The sequence below is a fragment of the Danio rerio genome, chromosome 18 (assembly GCF_049306965.1).
Source record: "Danio rerio strain Tuebingen ecotype United States chromosome 18, GRCz12tu, whole genome shotgun sequence".
Lineage (NCBI taxonomy): Eukaryota > Metazoa > Chordata > Actinopteri > Cypriniformes > Danionidae > Danio > Danio rerio.
The window spans coordinates 21,228,228-21,255,521 of NC_133193.1; the positions used below are offsets into that span (position 1 = coordinate 21,228,228).

Sequence of the window (27,294 nt, forward strand, 5' to 3'; positions counted from 1 at the left end):
TATAACTGCGTATACAGCACCTTTTTGCTGTTAGAAAATCACTGTAAGCCATGGCTTTTTGGTGCTTATTGTTTTAATTTACTCACCCTCAAGTGGTCTCAAACCTTTATTGATTAACACAGAAAATATATTTTAAAGATTGTTGGACATGGAATGTTGTTTACACACCACGGAAGTTTCCAGCATTTCTAAAATACAGTATGTTGATTTGTGTTCAACTGTTCAACAGAAACAAAGAAACTCAAACAGATTTGGAATGGATGGAAAGTGCGAAAATATTAGTTTTCAGTTTTGGGTTAAAGGGATAGTTTACCCAAAACTGAAAATTCTGTCATCATTTACTCACCCTTTACTTGTTTTAGACCTGCGCAGCAAAATAATAATAAAAAAAACACATTTTTTTCTACCCCAAATATCTAAAAATCCCTTAATCACAAAGCTTTTTCTAAAAAGTAAAAATGTAAAGTAAAAAATATTGATTTATTTTCAGAAATAGTAAGTCAAAATTAAGACAACATTTTCTTAAAACAAGCTAAATAATTTGGCAATAGAGTAAGCAAAATAGTCTTGCTTTTGCTTTGAATAACATCATTTTGCTTACCCCATTGGCAGACTAGTTTGCTTGTCAAAAGAAAATATTGCCTTAATTTTAACATATTATTTCTGAAATAACTGTTAAATGTTTTTAATTGACTAAAAATGCATGGTGATTTAAGGATTTTTAGATATTTGGACTAGAAACAAGAAAAAAAATCAACCTCTTAGTAAGAAAAGCTTTTTTGCAGTGTGTTCGACTTACTGAACAGAAAAGAAGATATTTTGAAAAAAACTTAAAAACTGAAACCATTTTATAATTGTTAAATGGTTTTCAGCTTTTTTCAAAGTATTTTCAATAAAGAAACTCATAAAGGTTTGTAACAGGGTGTATGAGCAGTTGATAAATCAATTATGAGAAATGTAAGGCCTTTAAAAGGTATTAAAAACTCTAAATCATGTTTTTACGAGGTCTTAAAAGCATAAATATATTTATTTACCTCCTAATATTAACTACAATGGATGATCCATGTGCTTGGTTTGGGCTGAGATGTGTTTGGCCAAGCTCCTCCGTGCGGGTGATGTCATGAAATTTGCGACAAACACGTGAAGGTGGTGTGATGCTCTCCACGTGTAGCGAAACCATAGAGCAAAACAGATGACAAAATGGGAAAATGTTAGTTTGTGTACTCCTGTTTGGAAAAAGCCGAGTTTAAACAGTGGCTGAAGCCTGTTGCTGAAAACAACCACGTAATTTATTCTTTCAAGCTTTGTTTCTTCCGAGCTTTTCTGAGTTCTGTTGCATGGTTGTGCTCCATTGATTTATTTAACTACAACTGTTTATTAACAAATGTTTATAAAGTTAAAGGTTTGACACTGATTAGAACTTGAAGTGGTGATGAGGTCTCAAAATATTCTCAGAAGGTGTTTAAGAAGTCTTAAAAAGGTATTAAAATTCATTTTAGGGTTCCTGCATTTACCCTGTGTAACCAATTGAGGAAATAGTATTCAATCTTCATTTCTGAATAAACTATCCCTTTTAGTGTCCCTTTATCTCCTAATGGTGCATTATATTTCTCTTTCAGACCCGAAACTTATGTCTAGCTTCGCTCCTGAAATACAGTCCACGAACTCTAAAGCGCATCAAGAATTTGATCAAGGGAAAACAGGCCTACATGATCAGCGGTGTTACCCACACTGATGACCTGGCTGTGGCAGATGAGCTACAAATTCCTCTTCTGGGCACAGACCCTGTGGTAACCCAGCTCTACTCCACTAAATCTGGAGGGAAAAGAATCTTCAGTAGCGCAGGAGTCGACATGCCTCCAGGAAAGTGGGATATATACACCTTGGAAAAGGTCAGAGTGCCAGCCATCTGAAACTTGCATTTGAGAATATGGAAAACTCACTTTGCAGTAATACATATGTTTTTTTGCTGCAGCTCTATGAAGGTCTAGCTCAGCTGATGGCAAAGCACATGGAAGTCCAGCGATGGCTTTTTAAGATAGACAGTGAAGTGGGTGGACGGGGAACTGCTTATGTTGATGTCTGCCATCTGAAAAGTCGCCCATGGGCACAACAGGAGTTTATCCGCCATGAGCCTCAACAATGGAGAACATCACAGTCTCAGGTGAGAGTGGGATCATTGATATAGATTCATAGATGCCTTAATAACGACTGATTCTAAGGGTATATAGATGTAAACGGTACACCAGATTAGAAAAGTTAAATGTGGTCCATGAACATTCAAACTTGACAGTATGTCAGTAGTCTGCAGTAGACTTAAGCAATCCACTTGTTAAGTGTAACGTCACGTGAAGCGGCTTCCGGGTCCAAACGCTCTATCAAACTATATGGGAAAACTCATCAAATTGTAATAATAAACGTTTACAAAGTGATGTAATACTTTTGAAAATCATAATCGCAATATATTTATATATATATATATATATATATATATATATATATATATATATATATATATATATATATATATATAACATATATATATATATATATATGTATGTATATATATGTATGTATATATATATATATATATATATATATATGTATGTATATATATATGTATGTATGTATATGTATATATATATATATATATATATATATATATATATATATATATATATATATATATATATATATATATATATATATATATATATATATATATATATATATAAAACAGTTTATATATGTATAAAACCGTTCTGTTTGGTTCTCGAATCTGATTGGCTGATAGCCGTGATATATTTTATTAATATCAGCACCCATACAGCCTCTTTACCCTTTGTGTATTACTCCGCCCACATACAGCCAGCAACAAGCAGACACTACAGAACTGAAGTTTAAAAGATGCTTGCTCAGCCGTTTTAACTGTCAGCTTATGATTTGAATCCAAGGTGGAAGAAAGTAGTTCCTCATACAAAAAGGTTTTTGAGACTCTCCAGGTTTGATTTTGTTTTTATATACACAATTAGGCTTGGATATATGAGCAATAGCACACTAGTAGCAGTGCAATTCGGCTGTATATCGGCACTGGTGGGGGCACTAAGGCAACGCACGCCTCTCACCAGTGCCGATATACAGCCATATCGAACTGCTACTTGTGTGATATTGCTCATATATCCAAGCCTAATATCCGATGGCCAGAAAGTGATTCATTTTTTTATAAATTGTCAAATATTGGTGTCTGTGATGCAGCAATCCCAAAGACTGCATACACCAGGATTTAATATAAAAATCCCTTTAATGTGTGATATGATTGAAAAAGTGGTCATAAATGAATGTTTTCTCAATTTAAATGAATAGCAGCTTGGACCCGGAAACAGTATTCCATACGTCACGACAAACTGATTGATTTTGCTAAATTAACATAGCATAAAGTGTTGAGTAACTAAACATTCAACAGTTCAATATGGTAATTAAAAAAAAATACTCTAAAGTTGTTCCAAACCTTTATTAATTTATGTTTTCTGTTGAAGACAAAATAAGATACTTCAAAGAATATTGGCAACTGGTAGCCATTAACTACCATAGTAGGAAAAACAAATACTACGGAAGTCAATGGCTACCGTTTCAGCATTCTTAAAAATAATTTTAATGAAAGAAACCAAAACAGTTTTGGAATGAGTGGAGAATGAATAAACATAATTAAAGAATTTTTATTTTGGTAAACTACATTTTTTTTTTTTTTAATGGATATAAAAACACAAACCAGTACATTTTTATCTGTTAAATCACCTGATTATTCCATTTCCTATTGGAGAAGTGACTCTACAATTCAATTCAATTGATCTAAATTTCTATAGCGCTTTTACATTGTAGATTGTATTAAAGCAGCTTAACATAGAAGTTTAAGTAAATTGAAACTGTGTCAGTCCAGTTTTCTGAGTTTAAGTTTAGTTTAGTTCAGTTCAGTTCAGTGTGGTTTAATTTTCACTGCTAAAAGTCCAAACACTGAAGAGCAAATCCATCAAAGAGCAGCTCTACAAGTCACAAACCAAGCAAGCCAGAGGCGACAGTTTTGAGGAACAAACTATATCAGTTGACAAACAAGTGTACAAAGAAGTATGTTTATGACTGTACATTTAAAAAAATAGAATAATATAGTAATAAATTATCAATTTGCAACATGAAGCAGCATGATGATTTGTTTTTAATGTCTAAAAATCAATGGAAGTGTATGAGACTGGACGTCTAGAGCCAAAAAGAGTCTAATGGCTGTGCCTACTTGTGTGTGAAAAACTAGGACAATAGATATTAGATGACATATTGACATAGTGGTCCAAATCATTAACATATACAGCGGCCAACATTTGAAGGATCAAAATTTTTCTAAGACAAGAACGGGAGTTGTTCAATAGTACTAGGAATTTTGCAGAATGTTTAATAAAACTCAAATATAATAGTGGTAATACAAATCATTTAGCAAAAATTACAGCTTTTGATAAAACAAAGGACATGCCAGTGATTTCTGCCTTTAAAACTAGAAAAATAAATCTGTTGATAAAATTTAGTTCTGATATCTCCACCATTCAAAGACACAGTTTGTATCAGTGCGTGCTCATTGTGCAACAGTAGCAATTCAGAAGTATCAAGTGGCTTGTTTTGTAAATGCGAAATGAAATGTGCCATTTCTTTTATTTTGCAAATGCAGCTACACTTCACTCACAAGCCCTGTTCATTATAATTTCCGCTTTGCCTGGTTTTTTTTATAATTTATATTCTGCACAAAATGTATCCTTGTCTCAATGACAAGCCTGCCATTACTGACCAAGGCCGAACTTTGATGCCATCATCATGATTTACCTAGAGAGTCCTTATGACTCTAATTCATGGCAAATTAATAAAGAGGCATTTGAATTTTAGCATATTTATGTATTCTAATTCAAATATGATGTATTCAACACTCCTGCAATAAAAACGCATCGGTTTCATCTGCCTGTAATCGTGTTTATAACCCTCTCCTCAATCAAATGCTTACAATCTGGCCCTTGATTTAAATACCGTGTTTTGCCATTACACCGTGAGCTTTGTGTTAGCTAATTACAGGGTTATCATCATGCACGACTTTGTGTGCAAACCTAGCTTTTATTCATTTATTTGTTTTATTCCAGTCTCTTTTTGTAGTCTTCTATCCCAAGGGCAAGAGGAGGCTGCGTTTTCTACCTCCAAGCTATTAGCTCAGTCCCTAATTCACACTGAGGCCGAGAGAGGAATCTGGGGCTGTAATTGTGGTGGCATTGGCGCTGTTAATTACAGAGGTAAGCGGTTGAGGCCCAGCCAAGCTCCATTATGGTGATGGCGGTGAAGGAGCTTTAAATGGGGGGCTCTTCACCAGCTGGGGTCCCAGTGAGAGGAGAGAGAGCTGGGGCCTGATGAGCTGGCCTGCACCCTTAGGGCTTCTGGGCCATATGGAAGCCAGTACGAGCCTTTATTCTACCTCTTCAACCTTTTTTAATCAATGGCAAGCTCTGCTAACAGAATGGAGAGCACAGAGGTTATTTCAACGTGTCATTCATTTTCTACAGATCTGTATTCACTCTTTTAGGGGCAATTTCGCCGTTTCGTAGCACCCCTCATGTCTGAATTTTGCTAAATGCTCACGATTATGTTGTGTATTTGCATGTCATTTGATTTATTTATCTATTTGATTCCTTTTTTTGTCATGCTTATTGTGTTTTATCTCGATTACTATTGGGCTGCCTCACAACTAATTGCATGCTTATGAAATTAATTACCTTAAACATGTACAATATGGGGAAAATAGTTTAAGATTCAGGACTGTAACCTTGTATAACATTACATAAAAATTATGAATCATAATTATAGGCCTTTTAGGGTTGTAATTATATGAAAAAACAGCAACGAGTATATTTTTAAAATAAAAATAAGGTAGAGTATCAATTGCATACAACTTGTGTGCAAAAATAAATGATAGATTAAGTGAAATTAACAATGAATCAAATAATGATCCAATAAAATAATGAATTAATTATACCAAACAAAACAGTACAAAAATTCACCACCCAAAAACCTATAGCTTAAAACCAATTTTTTTTCAAATCCAAAAACCATAAGCAAAATGAATATAGAGTAAACTTAAACATTTAACAAAACCATTAGTACAAGCTGCAAACATAAAAAACTAGATTCAGTTTCAGTCAGAAGTTCCAAAGCAAAATACATAACATAGCCTTCAAATGTTTAAAATATGAATAAATGAAATGTACAGCATAAAAACAGTAAGGAGGATTTTTAAAAATAAATATAAGAGCATCAGTTGCATGCAGCTTTTGTGCAGAAGATTAAGTGAAATTAACAATGAATCAAATAATGATTCATTGAAACAGTGAAATAATTATACCAAACAAGAAAATTAGTACAAAAATAAGAAGACCTATATGTAAAATATAGTGTAAACCAAAACATTTAACAAAATCATTAGTGCAAGCAGCAAACATAAAAGATCAAATCAAATTTGCATTTTAGTCAGACGTTCCCAAGCAAAATAAATAACATAGCCTTCAAATGTTTATACGTGAATAAATGAAATTTAGAGCATAATGAACCACAATAATACACTCTATATATATGTGTGTGTTTGTGTGTGCATGTGTGTGTGTGTGTGTTTGTGTGTGTGTATGCATATATATATATATATATATATATATATATATATGTATGTATGTATGTATGTATGTATGTATGTATGTATGTATGTATGTATGTATGTATATATATATATATATATATATATATATATATATATATATATATATATATATATATATATATATATATATATATATATATATGTATGTATATGTGTGTGTATATGTATGTGTATATGTGTGTGTGTGTGTGTGTGTGTGTGTGTGTGTATGTATATATATATATATATATATATATATATATATATATATATATATATATATATATATATATATATATATATATATATATATATGTATAAGTTGCAAAACCATAAGTGCAAAAAAAAATCAAAATTCAGTTTCAGTCAGAGGTTCCCAAGCAAATTAAATAGTATAGCTTTAAAATGTTTTAAACATGAATAAATGAAATTTAGAGCATAATGAGTCATAATAATAGGCCTTTTAGGGTTATAATCATATATGTTTGGGGATTAAAAAAAAACAGCAAAGAGGATTTAAAAATTATAAGGTAGAGCAACAATTGGATACAACTTGTGTGAAAAATCTATAGTTTAAGTGAAATGAACAATGAATCAAATAATGATTCAATGAAACAATTAAATATTTATACCAAACAAGAATATTAGTACAAAAAATAAACAGATCTATAAACATCACCCCAAAACCAATAGCTTAAAAAATATTTTAAAGTGCAAGATATAGATATAAACCATAGCAAAATTAATTTAGAATAAACTAAGACGTTTAACAAAACCATAAGTGGAAGCAGCAAACATAAACGTTGAATACAAGATTCAGTTTCAGTTCTTAAGAAAAATAAATAACATAGCCTTAAAATGTTTAAAACATAATTAGGTTAAATATAGAGCAGCAAATTAAAGGTATAATATTGGCTATATTTTGCATTAAAAAATTTCCATTTTAATCTTTTATCCTTTCAAAGTGGTGTGTTTTTACCACTTCCAGAGTATGATTGTTTTTTTTCTGCAACAACCACCCAGTAAAAATTTATTCAACTAAGTCTCTTAACATTTAGTGGTCTATTAGGGCTTACGTCCCTAGGTTAATAAATTCATAAATATTGTAAAGCAGATATATCAGTTTTAATTGCAGTGTATAATAATAAAAAACTAATTGCATTATTTATCAGTTAAGTAGAAAAATTAGTATGCAATAATATGTCTAATGAAATTTTTAAAACATGCATTCGGAGGCCGACATCCTTGGAGATACATAATATAATTATCAGACCACAATTATCAGTGCAGTGGCTTAACATAAGTTTTGCGTTTGGCTTTAGTTATAAGTCATGAGAGTTTAAATGCTGGTTTGCCTCTCAAGGGAGCTTTCTTTCAGTATAATGCATCCTTTAATTTCCCCCTGCCAAGCTCAGGATGGTGTTGGACTCCCCCTTCTATTTACCCTATTTACTGCATGTGCATTGTTTAATTATTGATTGTGCAAGAAGCCTTTTCTAAAGCAGACGGCAGAATACCAGAACCCATGTGGTCCTATAGAGGAAAAGGGCACAGAGATAAGTGTGAAAACAAACCTGGAGGCAGTGTAAAGAAAGGCTGTGTGTTTGGGAGGCCCGAGGGGTGTTTTTTTAGCCTGGGGCAAACCTTACAGCTATTCAGAGATGATGGTTTAAAGACATGCAGATCTCGCTCCATTCAACGGCTGGGTGGACCCGAACACGCTACACTTTACACATTACAAACATGCACGTTCTGCCAGCGCACGGGTCATTAGACACGAGGGAGCATTATACTAATAGCATCAGCAGATAGACAGATTGTCTCCTACTTATTTTATTCAATGCATGTGGGATTACGTGTCGTGACACGTTTATTTTATTGGATTTTGAACGTAATGACACTTTCCGTATTCCTCTTTGGTTAATGTTGCATTTGCGAAGTAATCCGCAAATATGTTTATATTATGTAGGCTTTATTTTCAAAAGCCATTCAAAATGTCAATTTACCTGATATTAGCATTTAATGTTTGTGCAGGATTTGCTGGTATGTCTAATGTTGAATGTATAGACTATTTCAATGTGGCAATGTCATTGGCTCATGAAAATTTCCTGCATGTTGTCAAACTATTTCATAACTGTAACAAGAGGCAGCTCAATCATAACTTTACAGTACATCAAAACACCTGCCATTGGACTGTTTATCAATATGCAGCTTTTTTTGAATTCTCGAAAGCTATGGAAATTAAAAATGTAAAACAGGAAATGCATTGTTACTGTTTACATCCCTCAAAATGGAATATCAGAAAGTTATATCTGAAATGAAAATGCACAAACAAAACATATATTTTAAATATATTTTTATCGGTTTCTGTTCAAGTAATGAAAGTTAATGAATCAGCATCTGAAAAAAAGACCTCACTGATTTTCATAGTATAGACCAGGGGTGCCCAAACTTTTTGTTATGAAGGGCCAAAAACCAAACTTGCCAGCAGGCTGTGGGTCGAAGGTAAATATACCAAACTCTATTACATAAAAATTACCATGAGTAAATTCCTAATTTATTTCCTAACATGTTAAAATAACTAGAAAACATTGCTTTAAATTATATTAACTAATGCAGTACATTTAAAATATATATATATAATGAATTTATTACAGTTAAAAACCTCAACAATTCTATTAATAACACAATGGAGTTCAATGCTGAATACTCTAAACTGCAACCCCCATTGTCCTCTATCCGTCTTTCATATTCATTTTCAAAACAAAAGAAATTACAAAACAAGCAAAACATTACATTAAATTTGAAATGACAATCTCTGTTTTAGATATTCGCTCCATAATTCGTCCACTCTTCTCAGATGGGATGGTGGTTTAAATCAAGGGTTGGCCTGGTCCAACTTTGGCCTGCAGGCTCAACTTTGGCCATCTCTGATATAGACCTACAGTAGTATTGTTGTGAAATGGAATATTTATTCATTCATTTTCTTTTTGGCTTAGTCCCTTTATTAATCTGGGGTTGCCACAGCAGAATGAATCGCCAACTTATCCAGCTTATGTTTTATATATTTTTTATTATTTTTGTCTCTTTTTCTTTTCATTAAACAATTGTATTTGTATTGCTTATAGGTAATATATTTACTGAACTTCTTCTGTTGAGTGTGATATGCTTTTCATACTAATGAAGCATTTTTGCAGAAGTAGATGAAGCTGATAGAAATGCAAAGGCCTGGTTGTCTTAAATTAATTTGAGCTTTGTAGCTAAACTTCCTGTTAGCAGAGATGTTTTGAAACTGAACACAGAATATGTGCAGTAGAGAAAGTATTATGCTTTTAATGCTGTGCAGAGAATTCGTAGAAAAAGAGGACGTACTGTATGGGTGCGGCCAATGGAGGACTTGAGAATGATTGACAAGTGACGATTTTCACTAAACTCCAACTGTTAATATCAGCTGCCAATAAAAGTTGAAGTCAGGAAATGAAAGTGGTTGCGCACCTCCTGAATGTAATTCTTGCATTGCGCTGAGAATATCAGAATTCTGTGAATCAAATTATTCAATGTATCCCATAAATTACTAATGTTTTTGACATTAAAGAAAATCTTCTCCTGAACTTTTTATTGAACACGCATGGAAATGATTAATTATTCCAACAGTATTGGCTTTTATAGTGTAAATTAAAATGTAAACACTTTTTAGGATAAACTTTTTTTATGTTCCACATAACAAAAGCTGCTTTGTAATAGAATGAAAGTTAGTGTGGATATTTGACTTGACAAAAATTATATTTAGAATTTAGTTTCATAGAACAAAGACTTCTAGTTAATTTTCATATATTGATTTCATAGTAAATAATGAAAGTAGAAAACAATACTGTACTTGCCTGACTTATTGAATAGGCAAAACAACTAAGATATTATTTAGATCTAAACTATAGACACAAAAATATTTGTTTCACAGATCCAAGAAGATTTTGTAATGTTATAAAGAATGTTTGAAGAAGTAATAATATTCTCAAGAGTGTATGAATAATTTGTAAAATTATAAAAATGTTTAACCTGTTTTGGATTATTAAATGAAAGTTAATGGGGTTCAAACAACATTAGACCTGACAGATGTGCATTACATGGAAAAAATCTAATACTTAAGATTGTAGGATGATAAATGATATTTGGGCACAATCCCAAAATCGTAACTGCACTGTGTATTTACACAGTGGCCATATTCATCAATGTAAACACACCAAAAACAACATTAACATTATACCAGACACTGTAAAAAGCTCATTCCCAGCCTCTAGACATTACTGACAGGCTATTCGAGTGTCAGAATGTTGTGAGACTGCTGTACAGGAGTTGTTAATAGGGGTTATAAATTGCGAAATTTAGTGTTTTTCTTAAAAGCATGATGGTAAAACATGAATGCGGTTATGAATATATTAAAACGTGTTTGTTTGTCGTAAAAAAATCGTAATAATGACAAAAAATACTAATTTGTGGATCTCCTTACTTCCAGGTTCAGCAATACTGCCGTTGTGGCAGGTGTGGGAAATTTTCTTACCCCTTGTTTAGAGTGGTTCTAAACATTTTCATTCGAAAGGTTATTCACCCCTTCCCCTTACCCCCTAATGCCTCAAAGCTAAAGAGATTTGGGACGCCCCTACCCCTTGGCGTGCACGCACAAAACGAGGGGTAGGGGTAAGGGGAAAGGCTAAGGGGTAGAATTGGGATTGGGCCTTGCTTTTGATTTTTAACAAAATGTTTCACCTGTCAAAATAATGAAAGTTAATGGGGTTTAAAATAGGACTTGAATAAAAAACGAAAAAAATTTAACTGACATTTTTCATGCGTACTTTTGTGTTCCACAAAGCAAAGACTGGTTTGTTAAGGGGCACCTATGATGAAAATCATCTTTTGTAAGCTGTTTGGACAGAACTGTGTCTGGGTATAGTGTGTTCACGGTCATATTGGAGTGATGTAAAGACAATAAGTCTCTTTTTTTAATTTTCTGACATATCCTGAAATCGGATCCAAATCCCATGTTGAGCCCTACCGCAATGTGATGTAGGTTTCCCCACCCACCAAATTGATTGACAGCCATGTATTAATGTCTACGCTGTAACGTGTATAATCATATCAACAAGACAGGACGTGCACAAAGCAACTGGAAATAAAAGATCTGTTCAGCTCTCTGTGATCATCAGTCACCATCAAATTTAATCAAGAATGAGTTCTACAAGTTTAAAGTGTTTTTAAAACATATTTGTAATGAATTACAGCGATTTAACCATGTTGGTACATTTATAGAAAAAGATGCTTCAATCCTGGTTTGTGGATGTTAAATCAGTTTTTTTTTTTTGTTCATTACCATAACGGATGTCCATACAGCAGTGTATGTCACATTTGCCATGCAAAGTTAAACACGCATACTGTGTGTGTCCGCTGTGTGTGTAGGTCTGTGTGTATGTGCATGAGCGACATTGTGTGTGACTCATTTACTCCACAAGAAATACATCAAATAATAATGATTGGGAAAGTTTTTACAGTAGTATTTCTCACAAACGTTACGTAAGATCTGCTTCCTTCATGTCTGTCACTGTGCTGTTTATCTGGCACAGCCAAGGTGACCCACATGGAAATGGTAGACGGGCAGAACTAGCAGTAAAGGCACAGGCAACAAAAACAGCTACATTGTGTTCAGAGCATAAAATTCCAATATTCTGTAAGATATAATAAATAATCATTTGAGCTGAAACTTTACAGGCACATTCTGGTGACACAAAAAGAGGTAATTTAAGTGCCCTTGAAGACACAAAGAAAGGCAGAATATTTGTTTGGAAGTGAACTGTCCCCTAAGGAAAGCTTGGAAAGAGCTTCTGTTTTTGGAGGTGGTGCTGTTGAATATGCTCACAAGCTCAGTGTCGCTTCTCCTAATGTCAAGATCAAACAGCAATCAAAGCACGCAGGAGATGTCTGTTTTATTTATCTATTTTCAAATAGCTCATCTTTATGTGGAAGCCAAGCAAGGCCCGAATCCTCTCTCACAGTACAGCTCTCAGTTTAAGTCCAAATAAAGAATGGCAAAAATGATTCCCTCTCGCTTTCCTTCCCTCCCTGCTGTTCGTGTGAAGTGCATGGGCAAATTCTCCGAGCTCGCCTGCTCTTTCGCGGGGAACGAAGGCCGTTTCCTTACATTTTTTGCCGCACCATTGTGTGCTTTATGGCTTGTGTCGGGGGTGAAATCACTGCGCAGCGATTGACCCTGGCTCTTCTGGTACTTGAATATGATGATGGCTGTTTCATGACTTGAATATCAACAGCATTGTGTCTTCCCGTTTTAAGACAACTTCCTCAGTGATGTCAGCGGTGGCATTTGTTTGAACATTATAAATGTGCTTGAAAAGGATAAAGACTTTATGAAGATAAAACACAATGTTCTAGAGCACAACCTCCACTTCTCAAGGTTGTAAAACAGGACCTATTGACTTGGTTCATGCGCTTACAATAAAAAAGACATTTTATTAAATAGTTTACCACCAAAAACATTTTTTACCCTTTTGTGTTATGCTTAGTCAGAATCTGCTTTCTATGCGTACACTATGCACTTATGCGCTTGTGGCGTGTCAGTCCGTAAGAGCTCTGTCCATTCATCTCACTTTTGAGAGGTCCTTAAGGTGAAATTCTTTCTCGTACTAACCAACAGGTTTTAAGAGGCATTCACGAAAAGTCAAACATTGCAATTAACCACATAATTAAGTGTCAAAGCCATTATGCTGTTTTCTAGTTACAGAAACAAGGGCTGTATTGATTAGGAACAGACCCCGATTGATCTGCTTATTGATTGGCTTGCATAGGTATTTATCTGCCAGCATGTGTCAGTCTGTATTGGGGACAGGTGCAGTTACTACTGCCTTCAGTTAAAGCTATTAGACTACTGTGATGGCGAGGCAGCAGGCTGTCAATCAAACCCTCACCCACCCCCATACACAACCACCTTCTGTGCTTTTGTAAGGCTTGTCAAATTAAGACACACTTCAGTAGTTACTGCTTCATCAGGGGTATGGGCTCTATGCAGCTTTATGTTTTTATTTACATCAGCCAAAGAGGCTGGTCAACGCTTCTGATTTGTTCAAAGCAAATGATTTCTTGAATAATTATTGCAGTATGGCTGACTGTGCTTTATTTTTCACTTTGTTGCAGGATTCTGTGATGATCAAGTTTTTAGAGGAAGTTCCTCATCTTTTGGCATCTTACGCCAGGCTGGCAAACACATCCTGCTACAAAACATGGGCCTGCTTCCTTGAACACTTCCTCAAAGAAGGTAGTTTTAATAAATTTTGCAAAGATCCTCTCACTAAATAATAATAATAATAATAATAATAATAATAATAATAATAATAATAATAATAATAATAATAACAATAATAATAATAATAATAATAATAATAATAACAATAATAATAATAATAACAAATAAATAAATACATAAATAAATAATAGAAAGGTTAAATGTAAAGGAAGAAATAAGTGTATGTAAAATGTAAAACAAATCCCATGTGATTAATGGGTCGCTTTATAGGACCCACTCCAACTTTAGATGTTGAAAAGTTTAACAATGCAATAATTTTTTTATGGCTTAAAATGTTTTATTGCCTAAATTGGTCATATAAATTATGGTACCAAACCCGTTAACGTGCAGGCAGTACTTTTAACTGATTAATTTCAACATATAAATACCGTGCTCAGTATATATAAGTAAATCCCTTACAAATCTCTCTCATAAATTTATATTTTTAATAGGAAGCTATACAGTAAAATATTTGCATTTGTGCATAAACATCATATTAGTCAGTTCTGAAGCCAAATCTGGAGCTTATCTAACAAAATAACTTAAGATAACAGTCCAAAAACTAATATACCCATGTTTTAGAAAAATATTAAATACAAATTTTAAAAAGAGGAAAAATCAAGAGAAGCAAAAATTGAAATATTTATTTTAAATTTTGTAGGTTGTAATTTGTTGAATTTAATTGTATTATCTTTCAACTTCTGAATATGCTTGGTGAATAAAATATTATTTTAATAAATGTATCTGTTCAATAAATCAGTTTTGTTTAAATGCACCAAAACACATTGCATATATTCACTGAGAAATTGATCAAAATATTCATTTTCATAATGGGGTGTACTCAATTTTGCTGAGCCCTTAGATAATTTCTTAAATATTGTTTCAAATGTACTAAAAGTGTCAATAAATATCAATTTGTGATAGTGTAGCATTAATGTTTCTCTAAACATCATACCAAACAGCACATGGACCTGTGGCTAAATGTCTAATGCATATGGTGCACGTTTTTGTCAAAACACTTCAGTAGATTTAAAGTCTTCCTGTAATTGTTTTAAACATGATTTCCAGCAATCAAATGTGCAGCATCTTAACCAGTTGATTGAATTAACAAAACTGTTATGTTTACATCAATGACAATGCTCACTGATAGAGTTATAGTAAATACAGCATTCGTCACTATCCGAGATTCACATCATATGTTTAAAGGATGTCCAAGTGTGTCCTTGAAGCATTTAAAGGTAATATAAAAGTGTTCTTTTAACTTGTTTGACTGGTGTGGCAAACTATTTAGCTGACAATTTGTCATCATTTAAGGATTTTTTTAAAGATCAGGAGCTGGTTGCACCAACAGTGCCTAAATTAAAACGTAGCCTAGTTGTGACTTAAAGGGAAACAAAGTTACAATTTACGCACTACTAAATATTTTAGTGTTGCACCACTAAACTTAGTTTAAACTTTACGCTACATTCCAACTCAATATTTACGGCAGCATCCCTCCTTGTATAACGGTAGAAAAGCTATGACAGCGAGATTAGTGTACATAAAGTAGCTCGTGATGATAATGCAGAAAGATCTCCCTCTACTTACGTCCTTATTTTCCTTCCAAATCTCGCATTTTCTTCGGGTTGTGAAAGAAGAGTTTCATTATGTTTTTAAAGAGTGTTTTGTGTTAATTGTATCCATCATTAAAAACAAGAATTTCTTTATTTCTTCATTCTTTTCTCTTTCATGTGTAGAATATAAAATAAAGTTTAATCTTTGAGAACTTCATGTGTATTTTGCATGCATTCACGGCTCGTGATGCAGGTGTGTGCGTCGTCTGCTTTTAGTGACTGACTGTAATTTAATGTACTATAAAAATTTGATTTTTAATTTAATTTTCATTGGATAGATGTATATAGATGCATTAGTTGCAGAATTTTAAACCAGTTTAACGATTTAAAGCTTTTTATTGGATATTACGTCAATACAACTACACGTGACTACATATGACTTTACTGAGAGGTTATGACCTACTAACTACGGTTTGCCTTAAGAACATGTGGTGCAACCGAAGTGAGAACAAATTTAGTTACAAACTAGCTAGTAATTATTAAGCCCCTAGTGTCGACCTTAAGTTCCAGTTTAAGAACGAACTTACGAACAGCTGGTGCAACCCTACCAAGATTTCAAATGTTTGCCGCCTCACATCACTGCATATGCAGGCTAAAATACAATAGATGCAGACAGTGGTTGGACATGTTGTCTTTTGATCAGTTATTCAGAATTACTTGCTAGGATGAAAACATCACTCAAAACCATAAAAGGTTTACTCTTGACTCACAAATACAACAAAACCATTTGCTTTTATAAAACAAAGAAAAATAATGGGTACTTTAGCCTCAATCTGAATGATCTTTATGTTGAAAAGAGTAACTGAAATAAGAACCGAAACCGAAAAAAAAAAAAAACAGATCAGTTAGGGTATTAATGCATTGTTGCTAAAAACTTTTTAAGGCATTCATGAGTGAATGATGCCCTAATTGCATATCTGCCTGTAGATCATGCAGATATTTTCATACCCTTAAACATGATCCAGTACAAAATGAAACATTAATGGTTGATTAACCTAGCATCATGGGCAGTTCTTGACCATTAAAAGCAGCCAAAGTTCCCAGACCTTTACTTGTCATTCTGAGGTCTGGCTATGCAAAACGTTGAAGTCTGCACCATCAAATCTTTTGAGAGTAGAAAGCAAGGCCCAATAACACAACTCAAAACTGTATAATGATTGCTTTTTTTTTACTTCATTCCATAAATAGCACCCATTTTACCTCAGGTGAGGTTCCATGCAAGCTATACCTGTATTAAACTACTGATCACTGATTAGTCCAAACTAGAATTTTCACTACCATCATTGCTACCAGTGTTAGATTAATTAATCAATTAATCAATTAGATTTCCAACACAAGACACCAAATAAATACTGCTGTACTGTTTTTCGCATGACTAAACTATTTTTTTAAATCAAAATATCAATTTAAATGGGGGCTTAGCCAAACAACAAAATCATCTGGGTCAATAAATTAAAATACATTTAAATGTAATAGTTTTATATTTTTGGAGTTTAATGTTGCCGCCTTTGTAAATAATTCCAAACTATTTTATACCATTGTAAGAAAATTAAAGCTGAAAGGGCAGCATTGTGGTTAGTACAAAAGGTTTCTCTCATTGGTAGCAGATGAGCGGATGACCTGAAAGTTTTTCAGAAAGTCATGCCAGCAAAGTTGGCCCAACTGTAGCAATAATCTCACCCACTTCAAGCGATTCTAAACTGCAGTGGAAATGCAAACTGAGCCAAGCAAACTGAACTGAAGAGAGCTGTGTAACGTGCAGTGAAAAACTGAACCTATGCCTATAGTACATAACATGTCAAACAGCAGTCATTGGTTTATTTGTTAATATGATGTCTAAAAAATACCATCAAAACTTAATCTCACTTTCGTTATTCATATTCATCTTCTTCCTTTAGGAGGAGTGATAGAAGCCTTTCCTCCTTCACAGAGTTTGACGTGTCTGGCGGTGGATCTTCTGTTGGAGCCAGGCGGAGATGTGCTCATGCTGTCCTGTGGAGATCAGCTGCGTGGGCCTAGTGGCTTGGAGGTGTTGGGCTGCACTGTACCACAGACCTCCATCTGCCCTGAAGTCCTGCACTCCGTCTGCACTCGTGTGGGTCAGGCCTGTCAGCAGCGCTCCATCATGGGCCACATCTCTTTAGATCTGGTCACTTTCCTGGATCCCAACAACCTGGAGCAGCAGGTTAGAGGCCAGCACAGTACTTAGTCTTTGAAACCCTTCTCAAAATAAAACAAACTATATTTACACTATTGTTGCCAAAGTTTGGTCAGTAAGATTTAAAGTAAGAATATGTTTGTTCAAGAAGGATGCATTAATATGTTTAAAGTTAGGCTGCTTATACTGTAATTTAACTTTTACATTACATGAATTTTATTTTAAACAACACAGGCTCATTGTGAATATGTACCCCGTATACATTTCTGGAGAACACAAATTATGGAGCCAGTGGTATGTATGGCTACATTTCATCTTTCAAACAAACACTACAGGACAGCATGACGCCACCGACGGCTTCTGTTTTTTTCGTGCAACCAGCTGACCACTTACCTCTGTGTGGATGGCTTTCCGCTGTTACCAGTTTGCCCAGTGGCTCGCTGCTTACATTGGCGGACTTAATGCAGAGCGTAGTTGACTGCGACTGCAGGGTTTAAGTCTGGCGAAGAACAGTTCCAGAAAGCAGGCCAAGTAAATAATTAACAAGTAAATAACATGGTTAGAACGTGGTGAGATCTGAAAACGTGCTAAAAATCAGGTGGCTTTTCTTTTTCTGGATTGCTTTTAACAACACTATCGGTTGGGTTTTGGGAAGGGGGTGGGTGGGGTTATCGGTCGGTCAGTCAGTCAGTCAGTCAGTCGACAGCGGCTTTTGGTGGATTTTTACAAGAAGAGCTGGTTAAAATGTCACTCACAAGAGAAATTTAAGATCTCAAAAAGCATATACAGTGGCCTCTCGTGGAGTCGTGAAAACAAAAACTGCAGAAATGTTCCTCCTGGGACATATTTCGCAGTTACCCGAAATGTGTACAGGGGTACGTATCCATAATGAGCCTGGGTTGATTTTCAAATGTACGTAAATTAAATACAAAATTTCAAATCAGTGTATGTACTGTAAATATGTAAAAAGTCTGAATAAATATTTTTTAGACTTTAAAATTTACAGTTTTTAAGAGTTCACACTTAGCTGATGATTGATAATAAAGCGTGTTTGGCATGGTGTTTAGGGAGAGAGCCCTGAGCTCAGAGTATCCTCCAGCCCAGGGCCCCCTCCCCTTTGAAGGGCGAGAGGGGAGTTTGAGCTCAGGTAGGTCTTGAGAACTCATTTGCTTGTGAACGTTTTAGGAATAGCCGAAAGATATAGCTGGCTAAGAGTTAGTCTTATGATGCCACTTTGGATTAGTTAATTTACCTATAATGTATGTCTTTGGATTGTGGGAGGAAACCGGGGAACACAGGGAAAACCTACACGAGTACGGGGAGAACAAGCAAACTTTGCACAGAAATGCTGACTGGTCCAGGAGGGGTTGAATCAGTGGCGTTCTTGCTGTGAGGCAACAGTGCTAACCACTAGGCCACCGTGCCACCCTAGTAGAAGGGGAGGAGTAGGGGTGGAAGAAGTTATTCCTCAAGACAAAAAATGACTGAAGTGGAAAACCCTAGTTATTTATAGTGAGTAAATTGTCTGAAGTGTTTGAGTGTGTATGGATGTTTCCCAGGGAGGGGTTGCAGCCTGAAGGGCATCCGCTGCATAAAACGTGTGCTAGATAAGTTGGCGGTTCATTCCACTGTGGCGACCCTGGATTAATAAAGGGACTAAGCCGGAAAGAAAATGAATGAATGAGTAATAAATGCAGTTTTATATAATTTTATATGTAAAAACTGTATTTATACAGTCATAACTAAACAAATATGAAAATAGATGTTTTTGATGTCTACATTTGTATGACATTTCCATTGATATATAAGTATATGGGGCAAGATAATGCTTTAAATATAATGTTTACCATTTACTCAACTTACTTTATGCAGTTATATGTTTTCTGTTTATAATAATATATATCAATATTGTTTTCTAATCAAACCCACAACGTTAGTATTGCTAGCACTATGCACTACCTTTTCAGCTACCGGAACAATGGAATCACTCAGCTCCATCTATCTTTCATCAAACAAGCTCTCTCAAAAGCAAATTGACCCTTAAATGTCAGCGGTGTGTTTTACAGCTCTATGAAAACAGAAGTTGCCATGTTAAGAAGCTGTTGAGAATGAAATGGGATCTGACACGTGGCACAGATCTGTCATAGCCATATTACTCCTTTAACCTCTAAATATATGGATAGTGTGAAAGTTCAATCTACTGGTCCGGGGCTCTTATTGAGATGTTATAAGATCAGTCCTATAGGTTCCGCTCAGGAGCTGTACAGATGAGAGAATGACCAAGGGCCAATGTGCCAAAAGGCTATCTAATAAACTGTCAGGTCTGATTGTGTCAATAAACTAATTCCCCTTTTAAGGCCTTGCCCTCTGACCTTACAACACACTTGCTATGCGCTGGTGTCAGACAGGAGGTCAGGCTGGAGTGACACTGGGGTTCTTGGTCACTGTCGAAGGCAGATTAAACACTGCACGGCTTTCTCTTGTAAATTACTGCAGAAGTACGCAAAGAAATAGAAAGCTATATAGAAGATTTTGGCTTGGTTATTTGCAAGATTTTCCTCAACATTATGCCACTGGAAAACTTAACTCTTTTATAATTTGGTCAAATAGTAGCTGATTCTTATTCACTTGTACAATTTCATTATAATGTAAATATTTTGGTAGTTTTTATCAGATATTTTATTTTGGACTTTCTATTTATCCAAAATCCTAAAACGTAAGAGTTTAAAAGCAGGATTTTTATTCAACTTTGATGTTATTACAAACTATTAATAACACCAATAGTGAGTGATCATTATACAGCGGCAATTACTAAAAAAATTAAAAACACCACATTATTTGTCATGAACAGATCACATTAAAATACTGCAGATTTTTTCAATTTTTTCCTAAGTTTTTAATATCAAACAAACGTTTTTAGTATCAAATGATATCACCACACACCACTATGTGCCTAAATGTAAATGATGACAGAATGTAAAAGTTTGTGTGAACTACCCATTTTGTAAGGGAATAATATTCCTAGCAAAAAAACTACTTTTTTTGTATTTTTAAAGGGCACCAACAGTATGATAAAAATCATCTTTTGTAAGCTGTTTGTACTGAACTGTGTGCAGGTATAGTGTGTCCACAGTCATATTGGGGTGATAAAAATAATTGTTTTTTTCTGTATTTAAAATAAAATCCAAATCACTTACTTTTTAAGGCCCAACACAATGTGACATAGGAGTATGGCTTCCCTGCCCATCAAATTAGTAGCGCGTATAATCATATCCACTAGTAAGGACGTGCACAAAGCAACTGGGATTAAAAGATCTGTTCAGGTGTCTGTAATCATCATTCATCATCAATCAATCAATCAATCAAGCCTTTATTTGTCACTACACTTTCGTATAGAGAATCAAATGTACATCAAATGTAATCAAGAACAACTTTTACAAGTTTAAAGCATTTTTAAAATTGAAAACATAATTCAACACTACAGCCACATAGTGACAGTACTATTATAAAAGAATATGCTTCAATCACGGTTCGGTGATACTAGGTTGTCGCGGACTTAATTGTAGGCATGGTTAAGGTGCGGGGCGTTGGATAGCGGAAGGGTGTCGCGGACGAAAGTGAAGAGGCTTGGGGAGTCGTGGAAAAGTGACAGTGAACAGCGGACGGCGAAGGAAGATGGTTGAGGAGGGGGATTGGTAAAAAGAGGTGCCAGATCAGATTTCAGAGGTTCCGGATCCGGCGTTTTCGTGCACAAATTAAGCCCTGTTTATGTGCGTGGAACTTTATGACGACATTGTGTGTGACTCGTTGCAAAAATTTTACTAACTCCACAACGATTATATCAAATAGCAGTTGGAAGAGTTCTTACTAGGGAGATCTGCTTCATTCTTGTCTGTCACTGTGCTGTTTATATATGTTTAGGCCATGACTTTGACATGCACATGGGAACGGTGGGTGGGGAGAACTAGCTTATATGCATTAAAGGCACAGGCAACAAAAACAGCTACAATGTCTCAACAGCTCAAACTTCCAAGATTTAAAAAGGTGTAATAAATAATCTGATGGGTGTTTTGAGCTACTAGCCAAATGTGATGCCTGAAGTAGACATGTAGATAAATTAACAAGATTTGTTTTCATGACTCTACGAACTTAATTAAACTATTATAATATATAGAACATGTTGTAGTAAAAGACGAACACTAAACTCGGTTAAGGTACACCCTAACGTGGAATATGGGTTTCGTTGTACTAAGAAAAGAATACACAGACAATTAAGAAGCGTATAGTATACTATACAATCGTTAATATTTAATGGTGCTGTTTTTGATTAGCAGTCATTCTCCTGCTCATTCCTCGTTTAGCATTATACATCATACAATCAAAATACAGAGACCATACAACAGGGGTGTCCAAACTCGATCCTGGAGGGCCGGTGTCCTGCAGAGTTTAGCTCCAACTTGCTTCAACACACCTGCAAGGAAGTTTCTAGTATATCTAGAAAGTGCTTGATTAGCTGATTCAGGTGTGTTTGATTAGGGTTGGAGCTAAACTCTCCAGGACACCGGCCCTAAAGAACCAAGATTGGACACCCCTGCCATACAAGATGTACATTTTCCAAGTTCTCCAATTTGATTACAAAATCTATGACATATCATAAATATAAACAACACAATCATAACTCGAAAAGTGAAAATTAAAAAGCCTTTGTTGACCTTATAGCATTCCTGTAAAATGTGCTTAAATGCCTAAAAAAATGCATACACAACGTAAATTGCATGCTATTTTTTAACCATTTTGACACACTAAGGTTTATTCTTTAATAGTTAGAATCACTGTAAATGTTATTGGTATTAAGTAATTAAACTTAAGACACACTAAAAATGCCTTAACTAATCTTAACTAATGCCTGCAGAAGACTATAATTAAGAGGTATTAGTTTGAAAAGACAATTGAATCAAAGCTTGAAGTTTTACCAAGCCAAATTATCTATTTTGATAACAGTACCTTAGAACATTAGTGTTTTATACACCCTGCAGGCACAGGACGTCAATATGTGGGGACGTTGGATTTTGTTTGGAACATCAGGTCAACGCCAATGTCCAATCTAAAATCAACCTGAAATCAATCAAATATCAACGTCTAATCATGTTACACCTTGATGTTGTGTGGACGTTACCACTATGACATCTATCAGATGTTGGATTTTGGTCACTTTCCAATATGTGTCAACGCATTTTGACGTCATTATTGGATGTCAAAATAACATTGTCTGTAGACGCTGGCTAGACATTGAATTTTGGTTACCTGACGTCATGACCTAAATCTAACCTAATATTAAGTTCTTATGATGTTGTGTGCGTACTCGGCATGTTTATCCAAAGGATTGTCTATTCGCTCCTTAAAAAAGGCCACTTGGACACTCTCAATGACCCTTTTTGACTATTAATACTTTTGGATATAACAATTTGTAATAATGGCTATTCTTTAAAAACAGCACCTCAGATATTTGGGATTTATGAATCCTTTTTCAAAGAGCACTGACACATTAGCTATGCCTGTAGCCCCTTTTGTTTGATTTTGGATTTATATCATCAGTATGTTTGAAAAAAGGGCATATGACACTGAGTAGACACTACACTAAGTTGATTTTAGGCATCCTTTTTTAAGTGCAATGTGCATTTTATGTAAGTTTTTACCCCTTTCTTTGGACTTTGTAAGCTAATGTAGTAAGGTTGTAAATAGTTAATTTGGATGTTAATTTAGACCTCATGAAGCTTCATCATTTTTAAGGTTACCTCAAAAGATTTTTTACAGTGCAGAGGCGCCCTTAACAGTAGGAGGCTAACTAGCATTCCTCGCGTTTCAGACAACACAGTTTGCTTTGCATCTCTGCCAAAAGACATGACAACTGAAAAATCTCTGTTGGTGGAAAAGGGAGGGCATACATTAAAATAAATCGGAGTCTAATGTGGAAAAAAATGATATGGATTTGACCTCGCTGACCTCACCGTGTTAGATATTGATTCAGTCATTTTTCAAAACTTGTGTTTCTAAATTTAGGTCTATTTATTAAGTCCTGCAATGCTGATATCCCCTGTGGAAATGTTGTACACATCGCAAATGATAAGTGAGCAAAGAAGTGATTATATAACTAGGCAACATGATGCATAATTAATTAGAGCTCTGTGATTTTTATCAATGATCCTTGCTGGCAGGCTGGAGATTGAAATGTGTCATTGTTCTTGTAGTCATCCGATTCCCACTACCACTAGAGGGTGGCAAAACACACTCGCGTTGTATTCACTACATCTGTCACTACTATAAAAAGAGCTTTCAGTTGTTCTTCACATTGAGATGGACAGACTTTAAGGTTTGACACAAAACTTTGTTTATAAGCTTTAGATGAAAAATGGCTCATGACATTTACTAAACACAGTAATTTCTAAAGCCAATTTGAACTGTGTGGTTGACTTTTACATCTCCATATGCACTCTAAAATGGTAAACCAACACTGAAATGCTATAGAACAGATATATATTCAAACAAATATCACACACTGCTGTTTTAATCATCAACTCAGTTGGCATGCTGTGATTTTAAAATAGATGATTGACTTTACAAACCGGAGAGCCGCAGCTTTTTTAGATAAATTACTCATTGAGGTTGAATGTACTTCTCTCTCTCTCTATAGCAAATTTCACACTTGAATCTCATATAGTCTCCTGACAGAATGGCTTTTTTACTCTCGCAAATGAAAGTAATTCATACATTCTTCTGATTGAATAGCACCGGGATTCTCCATATTGTCAATTGACAGAGGCACGGGATGGATTTTTATTCAGCACGTCTTACTGAGAATAAACTGCATGCACAATTAATAGCGACAAAAGGAATCGAGACAGATAAATCCAAACATTACTGTCCCATCTCTCCCGGCACTGAACCAGACGGATCTGCCAGACTAGTGCTAACCTGTCTCTATTTAAACATCAATTTACATTCAAACCTGTTGCTAAAAGCAGCCTGTATTTTTTGTATGTGTGTGGGGGGGTGCGGGTCGCATGTGTTTGCCCTTGCAGACTCGCCTCACATTGTGTGCAGTGGAAGGCTCAGCTGCAAGATTGCAGTTTTTAATGAAAGTGAAGGGGCTATAGAAGACAGGTACAATCTGGGCGTATATATCAAGCGCTTTTGTTAAGGTTGACAATGAAGCAGGCTTGGCTGATTCTACAGACTGGCTAAATGGTCCCACCTTTCCCACAAGCACAGGTATTAACTATGAGCGAGAGGTGATTTCGGAGCTGTACTCAGATCTTCCTGAGACCTGTTTCTAAAGGTCATTGCTTTACTTGAACCCATTGCAAAGGTTTTTTGGTTGCAAAGTTATTAAAATTGTTATTTGGATAAGTCACATTTTAAATAAATTACTTTCACAAACTAAAACTGAGAAGAAAATGTTTAGTTAAAATATCTATCACGAGGAAGGAAATAAAGCAAATAGAAGGGCATATAACATATAATAATCTACTTTCTTTGTAATAGTTTTTAAATTACAACCTTTAACAGAATGCTTTAAAGATAAGTTAGTGTTTTACAATATTTCTTTCCTTTTGTAAATGTTTCCCAAATGATGTTTAACAGAGCAAGGAAATTTTTACAGTATGTCTGATAGAACTTTTTCTTCTGGAGAAACTCTTATTTGTTTTATTTCGGCAAAAATAAAAGTAGATTTTTTTATTTAAACCATTTTAGGATCAAAATTATCAGCCCCTTTAATCTATATATTTTTTGATAGTCTACAAAATAAACCATTGTTATACAATAACTTACCTAATTACCCTAACCTGCCTAGTTAACCTAACCTACTTAAGCATTTAAATGTCACTGTTAGCTGTATAGAAGTGTCTTGAAAAAAATCAAGTCAAATATAATTTACTGTCAATCAGTAAGTAGAAATGATTTATTAAAACTATTATGTTTAAAAATGTGTTGAAAAAATCAACACATATACATATACAACCGGTCAAAAGTTTGGGGTCCAAAGGATTTTTGAATGTTTTAAATAAGCTTCTCCTGCTCACTGAGGCTGCATTTATTTAATCAAAAATATAGTAAAAATTGTGAAATGTAATTGCACTATAAATTAAATTTTAAAAATTTGTTTATAATTTAATTTAATAATTTCTTCCAGTGTTTTTATTGATGAATTACCAGTTTCCAGAGTCACATGATACTTTAGAAATCACTCTAATATTAATTATTATTATTAATATTACTATTATTTTTTTATTATTATTATTATTATTATTATTATTATTATTATTATTATTATTATTATTATTATTATTATTATTATTATTATTATTATTAATGGTAATAGTAATAAAAGCAAAGTGACTGGAGTTATAATTTCATTTGAAACAATAATATACAATAGGTAATTAATAATCATTTAATAAATAAGTTTTCAACAATAAAATTTTTTTTCTTTTCTTTTTAAATTTACTAAATGGCGCCTTGATGAACAGAATATTTTTGTTTAAAACAAAACATGAAAAAAAAATTGAGCCCAAACTTTTGACCGGTAGTATTGACAGAACTACACAATGGAATTTCAAGAGTTTTACAGAAACAAAAATATTGTGATATAATGTATGTTGCAGGTCAAGCTTATTATAGTTATTATTGTAGGCTATAAAGTATAAAACTAAAAACTAAATAAAAACAAGTAAAAAAAAGAAAGAAAGAAAAAACACTTTGGGAATGACGATTTCTGTCAAAGGCATTCACGACAAAAACAATACTGAATTAAAATAAAGACTAAAAATTTAACTCTATAGATTAAAAAAAATACTAGATTAAAAAAAAAGATTAAGTTAAAATGTAAGAATGACCAATCAAGCTATTAAAAAAAACTTCATAACTAATAATAAAGCTAAAATATTTACTTAATTATACAAAAACAGCATTGGCTCAGGTTCATTAAATGATATAAACAAATGAAATTTTGATTTTAACATTGCATTATTTAACATAAATCTTTTATGGTAACCCTTCAAATAATGTTAACCATTGAAACCTAATGCGGACATATTTGGCTTAATGATTTTTTGAGTATCATAACTAAAAACTTGAATAAATATAAAAATATGAATTTAAAAAATAATACCTTTTTAACTTTTATTTAATGTTTACAATGCAAATCCAATTAGATCCCCGTATTTGGTAAACAAAGCAAGTCTCTCATATAAAAAATCTACTAAAAGACAGAAAATATTACTTTGCAAGCTGTATTGTAAATAAATCATATGAATGTTTTTATATTAGTCAATAATAATAACTCAATCAATATAAATTTACACACGTTTGCACAAGTAAATAAATAGACTCAATGGTGGTCTAAAAATCTGCGGACTTCTGTGCACGCAGATTCAATGTGGGCCTACTAATTACCAAGAATTCTGCTTTT

The 27,294-nt window shown here is 34.0% G+C and overlaps 1 protein-coding gene across 23 annotated transcripts in view; it reads left to right on the plus strand.

Annotated features, from left to right (window-relative positions):
* The window catches only part of iqch (IQ motif containing H), a 62,613-nt gene that overhangs the window by 20,531 nt on the left and 14,788 nt on the right, over window positions 1-27,294 (plus strand). For 9 of the 23 annotated variants that reach the window (XM_073929394.1, XM_073929395.1, XM_073929396.1 and 6 more), the window contains exons 13-16: window positions 1,620-1,892; window positions 1,976-2,164; window positions 13,907-14,027; window positions 17,566-17,852. In XM_073929394.1, coding sequence (XP_073785495.1) covers window positions 1,620-1,892; window positions 1,976-2,164; window positions 13,907-14,027; window positions 17,566-17,852 — 870 coding nt within the window. Of the gene's footprint in view, window positions 1-1,619; window positions 1,893-1,975; window positions 2,165-5,171; window positions 5,319-13,906; window positions 14,028-17,565; window positions 17,921-18,059; window positions 18,211-27,294 lie in introns of those variants that run through there. The other 14 variants (XR_012393754.1, XR_012393755.1, XR_012393760.1 and 11 more) reach the window with 7 other exon arrangements.